This window comes from Arctopsyche grandis, chromosome 4, assembly GCF_051622035.1.
Source record: "Arctopsyche grandis isolate Sample6627 chromosome 4, ASM5162203v2, whole genome shotgun sequence".
In the NCBI taxonomy this organism is placed as follows: domain Eukaryota; kingdom Metazoa; phylum Arthropoda; class Insecta; order Trichoptera; family Hydropsychidae; genus Arctopsyche; species Arctopsyche grandis.
This window is the reverse complement of record NC_135358.1, coordinates 36400683-36409953: the sequence shown is the minus strand read 5'-3', so window position 1 is coordinate 36409953 and position 9271 is coordinate 36400683. Positions and strand designations below refer to the sequence as shown.

At 39.3% G+C, this 9271-nt stretch overlaps 1 protein-coding gene across 1 annotated transcript; it reads left to right on the top strand.

The window, feature by feature from the left end:
- LOC143910361 (VWFA and cache domain-containing protein 1) lies at positions 1–3977 on the top strand. Its single transcript, XM_077428792.1, has one exon. It carries the CDS (start codon positions 51–53, stop codon positions 3678–3680), a length of 3630 nt encoding a protein of 1209 aa, XP_077284918.1. The 5' UTR covers positions 1–50; the 3' UTR covers positions 3681–3977.
- The last annotated feature ends 5294 nt before the right edge of the window (positions 3978–9271 follow it).

Sequence of the window (9271 nt, the reverse complement as noted above, 5' to 3'; positions counted from 1 at the left end):
TGATAAACAGCGGGCGGGCGACAGGCGCTCCGCCCCCCGCTGACGGGACGATGGCGGGGCGCAGCCGCTGGATGGTCGTGGGTGTCCTCGCGGTGGTCGTGCACAGCGGCCTCTTCGTGAACCCGGACTCGGCAGATTCACTCGGAGAGCACGACGCGACGACGCCCCTTCGCCCCCTCGGGACTCCGCCGACGCTGGCCATCGCAGTCGCGGGCGCGGCAGCCGCCCTCTCCAGGCAAGTGCGCCAATTGGCTGCCGACGAGCTCGGAGTGGCCGCTCTGCAGGACCTCGTGGCCGCAGCCAGACCCGCCCCGCCCACCCTCACCGACGACGACTTGCTGCTCACCTCCACAGAGAAGCTCACGGCCAAACTCAACGCGGCCATCAAACTACTGACCAACATGAAGAAGCTAGTCATGAACGACTCCTTCGTCAGATCGTTCACACACCCGTGTCCGCTCAACGCCATGAAGAAAACTTCCATCGAAAAAAACGACAAGTTGGTATTCAAACTATCAAAGAACAAATTAAAAACGGTCACGCAGCGCATGTCACCCGACAAGTTAGTAGAAGACACTTCCAATTTTAAAGTCAAGCGACAGTATTTCATGGCCGCTTCCGATGGCGCCACCGATAAAGATTGCCGACTGCTGTCCGATGACCTGAGACTGCGGCAATTGTTCCACAGTGTATTCCAACCGACGTCCAAACAGATCGTAATAATGCTCGATAACGGAAAGCACACGCATAAGAATGAACTCCGCATCGCCGTATCGATCACCATGGAAATTATAAGCATGTTACAAAAGAACGACGCCGTCGCATTGATCACCAATAGTGCCATAGAAGATGAGCCGTTACTTCTATTCAACAACTGTACACGTGATTCCAATACGGGATCGGCATCCGATGAGAACAAAGAATTGTTATTAAAGTATGTCAATAACTTGGAAGTTTCTAATGAAGCGTTCAATGTGAGCCATACATTTAAAGCTATAGATATGATATCTCCGGATAATTCCAATGCCATGATTATATACATTGGAAAGAATTTCGATTGGATTGATGATTTTAAAAACGCATCGGATACGGCCGCTAGAGATGGTTTGCCTGTTCTGTTGAATACGTGTGATATTTCAGACGATGTTGATTATTCAAAGAGAGACATATCACTGTCGGAATGCGATGAGAGCCGATCCGAGACTCAACTGTGTAAAGGAATCCATATTCATTTCAATTCTTCACTGACGGTTGGGCAAGTTTCTTCGTTGTTCATGCTAACTTTGACTAAAGGCAATGATGCCGATGAAGTTTTAACCACGGCTCCGATATGGGATCCGATCCATAGGGATATTTTGATACCGCTCGTGCTACCGTGCGCTCTACGCGGTCTCGTCGTCTTGGATTTGTATCTGGCCGATCTCGCACAGGACATAATCTACTTCAATCCGTTGACCCAAAAACGGAGAGCTTTCTTGATAAACTTATCCGGCGATGTTATTATGCACTCGTCGTATTCGAGGCCTGAAGTCATCGTGAGCAAGCCGAGATTAGTCGACATATCGCTGTTGGAATCCGATGTGCAATTCGCCGAAGTGAAACAACAGATCTTAACAAACTCCAGCGGGAAAGTTACAACTTATGATGTTTCCAAAGAGACCACATATATTTGGAAGTGGGTTAAGAGATTGTACATCATCTGTATCGTTTCCGAAGTCGATACTAAAAATTTAAACTCGACCAACATCACGAAGAGAATTGCCAGTCGAACTGTGCGCGAGCTTCAATATCATCGCATTGATCTATTGCCTCCGGTGAACAGCGCTCTATGCCACCATTTCAAACAAGTATCGACAATCGATAAAGGAACTCTATATTTAAGTCCGTCAAGTTTCCAATCGCCTTTCAGATACCTGTTCGATATAAAAAATGGAAAAGAAGCTGCTTTGAAGCTGCTATTGCAGAGTTGTATGGCTTATTTGAAAGATTCGACCAGATTGCTTTCGAATCCCGGACTGAAATCTGAAATACGCAACGATGTCGGTCTTCTGTATCCGATGTTGAACTATTACAAGAGGCAGCACATTCACGGAACGTACAATAAATATATTGTGAGACGGTATGCTTCTACAGATCACGGCGTTCTAGCCATGTTCCCGGGTTCCATATTAGAGTCGGACTACGAACCGAACAGAAAAGCCTGGTTCACCAAAGCGCTGGTCAATCCCGGAAGAATCATATTCACCCCACCGTATTTAGACGTAGGCGGTGCTGGTTACATTGTTACTATATCGTATGCGCCAAAAGATCCGATAACCCACGCCAAGCCTGTTCTCGTCGTTTCGATGGATATAACAATGGGATTTTTACATAAAATGCTTGCCGATTCACTCCTATTGTGTTCTACTTCTAATATAAAATGCTTCATCATGGACGAACAAGGGTATCTATTATCGCATCCTAGTCTTTTTGATAGGAAAGGAACTGGTCCTATTGAACAACAGCATATCACGCATAAAGAATCACACATAGCAAATGATATGTTGAACCATAAAGGATTCGTACAGAAGAAGTTGTGTAAAAATTACGTCGACGGTACTCTACAACGTTACTACAATTTTAACAATTCCATCACACACGTCTTGACCAATGTGATACACGGCGAGCATTGCGCTCGTTATCACATAACGGCAATCCAAGGCACGAACACATTCCTGGGAATGGTGAACTCTTCGTGCGACATCGGGGCATTCTGTCCGTGCAGTGTCGTAGACCGCCTATGCTTAAACTGCAATCGTATGGAGCAGAACGAATGCGAATGTCCTTGCGAATGTGTCCTGTCGGACTCGTCGTGCGGGTCTCCAGCACCTCTCGCTCCCATTTGCGAGATGGAACCGGAGCGAAACAACCACAAAAACAATTTCTTCTACAATCTAGCTAATCTCAAACCGTGCTTTGACTTCCAATGCGACTCGTACCGGGCTGAATCTAGCTGCTTGGGTGTGCTCGGCTGCGAATGGTGCCATTTAGACGCAGACGGAGAATCACCGTTGGGCTCCCCGTTCTGTTCGGCTCAATCGGCCTGCTTCGGCGGAATACTGGGAGCCGTAACGCCATACGGAGAAGGATCTATGGGTCATGTCATACAAGACGATCTACTAGCCACATATTCAGCAGTAGGCCCCATAGCCGGGTGCATAGTAGCAGTCTGTCTAATATTAGCCATAGCCGTCTATTGCTACAAGCAGAATTTGAGTTCGAGCGTTGCCGATCCCTACTTAGGGGCCACGCCTGAAACTTGGCCCGATCCGGGTGTGCAGATGAGCCACTTGGCGTCCGAAGACGACATTCACGACGAAAGGTCGGGGCATCAGGATAAGTTAATAGCTAATGATATTGTAGTTCCCATTTCGCCGTACAGAGTGGTGACCGGATATAGGAGACCTAACACTACCGGTGAATCCGATCATGGATATTCTACCATGACACCGCACGATGATTCCGAGCATTTGGCGTTCGCTTCGATGGAGCCGTTCATGTCGCGCGACGTGAGCATCGTCGGAGACGCGGCCAGCAGTCCGGCGACGTCGGTGAAGATAGGCGAGACTACGATACTGCCGTGCGGCAAGAACAGCGTGATCGCTCCGGTGACGGTGCACAGACACATGGAAGCCACGTAGCATTTGTCGACGCTGCTCGCAGTTTTAAGGGTGAAAGCAGTATTTTGAGGAGATAATGACGGACTGGTTTCGCACTTTCGGAGATTTTTTCTTGAGTTTGAAGCGTCAGTTCGGAGCCAAAGATGTTATTTGTTTATCTTTGCTGACTTGTGATCGTCCCGCATTTACAAATGTCCTATTGCTCATATGAATTTTGTGATTGTTAAAATTATTCAAGTTTTACGAACTTTGTATAATCAAGCTTTATGTATGTCGGCATAGTGCATTTAATTTGAAATTTAACTAGTAAAATTAATTGCTTTTATTATGATTTTCGTTTGACGGTCGGTCGGTCGGTAGCAGTATTATTTTTAATATTATTATACTAATGTAGTTTTAGCTTGATGGAACTAACTCGTGTAGGTATTTCTTTTCGATGTGTACAACTTCATAAACGTATACAATTTAGTAACGCACGTGTATTATATAATTATATATTACAATCCAAGTGTTCAATCCAGTTCGTTCATGAAAATACTAGTTAGTTCCTACACAAACTATTGGTTTCAGTTTAAGTGCTAACAGTTGAAAGATATTGTAACGTAGAGATTAGGTAACTGGTTCTCGTGGACAGCTGGTTTACCATAACCAATCGCCTGATAGTACGTTCGCGCCAAAAAGACCTTGACGTATGAACAAGCTGTATCCAACAGCCAATAAGATCTCGCGACTCATCGACCAATGACCTCTCTGCTGAGAGTACACGCTATGTATAAATATTCAGCGGTTTTTTTCCGTGCTTCATTCGGAGCTGACTGGTCGACAGATCAAGAACAATAAGCTACCTGCTTGTTGCGTATTTCACTCCGATCTCGGAGACCCCTCTTCACATCCACGCTACAATATCTTCAAATAAACTCCCACCACAGAAATGAAACTGTTAGCTGTCAAAATCTTTGAAATGTGCAAACGCCAAGCATTCGAAATCCTATAGAAACCGCATTACAACTTTGCTATAATTCCCGTTTCCGCTAATACTATTAAATATTGCAACCCATGTAAGTATTATATGTGTATACAGGATAGGACAAGCAATTGAGAATACTTAAACTTATGCCTAATAGTTGTGTGCATGAACTAACTAGTTCGTTTGTCGATTTGTTCTTTTGTGTACTGTGTAAGTGGCCAGATTGGTTCGTGTATGAATGAAATAGTATGTTCATTAGAGGATGAAATGTACACTTGGACTAACATATATACGGTGTAACTTTCAAGCCACCCAAAATAAGTTATTATTTTTTCCTACTAGAAGAAGAACGTGCGTCGTTTTAAAAACTTCCGTCGTTGAGACAATAAATTGTTAGCAGAATTATAGAACCTTCGTAAATAGAATTGAGTGTTATTTGCTATCATAAAATTTTATATTCTTTAAGTTGCTGACGCTAAAGAATTACACACACGGATTCATTCCGTTAAGCGAAACTATATATATGTGTAGGTTTTTATCCACATTATTGTGAAATAAAAATTTTAATTCAGTATTGTATTAAACAATAGATTAATTTTTAATATTAAATATTTATATTTACTACTATAATTTATAGTTCATTAAATTGATTGTGGCATCTATTATTCATAAATTGCCCCCTCCCCCCCCCCCCCCGTTTACTTAAGGCGACATTTTCTTTAATTATATACATATGTAGATATTTCGACTAATACGTTTGTATGTAGACACGATCAAGAAAATATATAGACAATTAAAACTAAATAATAATAAAAAAAACTGCAACCCAGTGTATTATAAAATAATAAAAATGGTACAACATATTTTCGCAGAGACCAATTAGATAATTGTATTGACAAGCATGAATGTTCACTCAAATTATATGTATATTTTCTTTACATAGTATTTAATTCTAAATGCATTTAAACTTAACATTAAATAAATGTGTAACAAAAGTATAGCCCAGTTCTCGCAATTTTATATAGTAATTTCATTATCTAAAAAAATAAACAATAAAAATTTCCATGTGATATACAATATGTAGTTCTTTTTAGTTATATAATATTATATATATATATGTATATATATGAGAGAAAAAAATCTAAATTGTTCATTTTATAATAAAAATTTAAATGTAAGCACTGTCCAAGACTAGAGAGAGATGCCAAATTGCATATTTTATAAAGTTGACGTTTACAATATCAAGTACACTTGGCCATTATTATATACATAGGTGTTAATTTTTAATCGTGTAAAGTTTTAATTATTGGGTTGTATATTTTATGCATTTATATTATACTACTGCCATATTTTAATTATTGATGTATATTTCCTTTCGATACTATATTAAAATTTGAATAAAAAATAACACTTGTCTTTCTATTTTACTTTTATAACTTTCCTGTGCGAGGGGATATCCGCGCGAGCGATTTTCATGCGAGCAGTTATCCTGTTAGCGATTCACATTTGACAAGTAACCCGTTTACCCGAAAATTTGCAAGTTTATTTATTTGTGAACACAAATAAATAAAAAGAATGTGGGGACCCTTTGGTAACTTTTACATGCAGGTCAAATTTTTTTAGTTACTTTTTTTCCACTGACCACAGACGATTTTTTTTTAATTATTAAAATGTTTTCTTGTTTATATCCAGTGTCGGTAAAATTTAAAATTACAGTACCAAAGGCACCTCTACTTTTTAAGCTCAAACATTTGCGCCTTTACCAAATTCTATTCATTGCGCATTCCCTTTTGAATTATAATTCTATTATGCTTCTCAAAAAAATTAGTTTCACATTTCGACGAAGCTGCGAAATCTTCTTTAACATCGCAAACTTTTTTCAGTATTCTCCAAAGATTGTTTATACTATTTTCAGCTTCAATATATCGCTGGAAGATTCTAGCTGATCACATGCAATTATGTATGTATATTCCTTGTTATCTGATACGATGGGAAGCGAAAATAACAAGTGTCAAAGCAGTTCGTTATCAAATTGTTGACGTTTATGATGCTTTGATTAATTTATCTGAAACTGAAAGAAAGGACCCAGGTGTAGCTCATTAAGGAACCACTTTAGCGGAACAATGAAAAGATTTCAGCTTTCTTGTTTCATTAATTGTTTGGTACGATGTTCTTTTTCAAATTAACGTTGTTTTTAAACCTTTTCAAGCAAAATATATGGACAGGGCCGGCGCGGGACCAAAAGGCGCCAAACTAGCTCAAAAAATTATTTTTATTTTATTTCCTTCTATTATGCATTTTCGTGGCCAAGGCTATGACAATGGAGTCATTATGCGAGGAATAAGAAAAGACGTGCAGGCTCATATTGCAAATATCAACCCAAGAGCCTTTTTCATTCAATGTGTCTGCCAATCCTTAAATTTAGTCGTTGTTCATGCAGTGAGAGGAGCTATTGAAATTGTAAAATTCAATAGCTCCTTTCGATCGCATCAAAATTTGAAACTTTGAATTCATTTATGGACTAGTGATCTGGGACGAAGAACAAACAGAAATTAATTGTACTTGCGAACTTTTGCAATCACGGAACATGGATGTGAAATCAACAGCAACTGCGTTGAAAAAAATTTCAGAGGGATTTCTCGTTTCTCGTAACTGTGAAGATTCCTTTGAGAGATATATTATATTTCCCAGGCAAAAGTCCCTGCAATAGATGCGGATTTAACTAATGATTTCAGTCCCAATTCAAATAATCGGATCCGAAAGAGAAAGAATTTCTTTGACGAGGAGCCATCATCCCATGAACCACTGATGCAAAAATGAAATTCAAAACCAAATTTTTCGACATTTTGTTCACAGCATTGAATCAATGAAAAATCGTTCTGAATCATTTAGTAGCATTCTAGAACCGTTTGAATTTTTATATATCATTGAGGAGTATGATAAAATGCAGGACAAACAACTGAAAGAAAAATGTAGTAAAAAGCATTAAGTGACAATGAAATGAAGGATATACATACATAGAAGCAAAAGAGGTTGAAATTGTTTTCTCGAAAAATTGAAGAAGGTAGTACACAAGAGTTGGTTATGAAGAGGATATATAACAACAACCTAGAGAAACACTTACCAAATATATTACTAGCACTATACTAATACTTCTGGCTGCCAGTTTCGGTTGCTAAGGGAAAGAGAACCGTTTCAAAGTTAAAACTAATCAATAATTATTTGTGAAATATCGATTGAAAATAATATTGGTCAATTCCTTAAAATCAATATCCTGCGGCAGGACTTTGCTAAAATGAAAGCCGGATGAAAACATTTTAGCAAAAGTTAAATAAATGAACGATTTTGGTAAGTTCTTAAATTATAAAATTAATGTCAATGAAAGAAAGATTCGAACAGTACTGAACGAATATTCAGAATAAACAATCTACCGGAAATTGCCGATCTTCAAATTAAGCTCACCGCGAATTAAAAATTTATTAGTAATGAACGTTGCGATGAACCTATTAATTTATTCTTTCAAATAAAGTTCAAGATAAAATTAATCCACTCAATGTATTAAATTTTATAAAACAGCATAATTTACGAGAATTGTATCAACATTTGGGTCGCTATGCGAAATTTGCAGACACTGCCTGAAACTGTACCAAGTGGTGAACGTAATTTTTCGAAACTCAAATTGATTAAAACTTATCTCCGGTCTACAACATGACATTAGAAGAGGTTTGTAAAAATAGACTTTCTAGTTTTGAAATGGTATTACTGAAAATCTTGATTTTTCAGCTTTAATTAAAGATTTTGCTGAAAGAAAGGCTCGGAAAACTCACTTCTGAAATATTTATTTTTAAATCTACCTGGAGTTGGGAAACCTTGCTAACCACTTTGTTACCAGTTCCAAGCCTAGAAAAAGGAGGATGGTAACCCATTTTAAAAAAAAATTCTTGTGGCGCTTAGAAAAAATTGCCCAAGGGCGCCACAGGGCGAAAGGCCGGCACTGTTTATATCTGCAGAAAATCCATGCTTTTATTTAATTCTTTGATTTGACACCTCTCCGAATCGGATACTCGAAGCCATCACACTGTTATCTTGACACCACTGACTACTGATCAATAACTGATGTTTCATTTTACTGTTGCGTACACCGCGGATTAAGCGAATAGAATCCCAGAGACTGTGTGACCGTTCAAGGATTATCTATTAACGGATTAACTAAGTGCATACCGTGCGACCATGGTTTCAAGGATTAGCGACAGGCTAAGTGCAAGTAAACTAAACAATGATTGCACTTCTCAGAACGACTGACCCATACCGTGGGAAGACATATCCGAATACGTGACTATACAATAGGTAAACAGATTAGACGTCCTGAGAGATCTACCCTTTATAAGGCGATACGTAGGCGATATCAGGTCATTCTGGACTGAGCACTGCCAGTGCGTGTATCTCCTTAATCATCAATAAATGCTGTGAAACGACTAAGGCCTTTTGCTTGGATCCTCCACCCACCCCTACGCAACAGTACTATAATCATCAATTGTTGAATTCCGGCACACTAAATAAAGCTTTCACCCTAGCCAGCGACAAATTGACTTCCGACTATTTAGAAACTTATTTTAGTCAATTTTGAAAGTGAAATTTACATAAG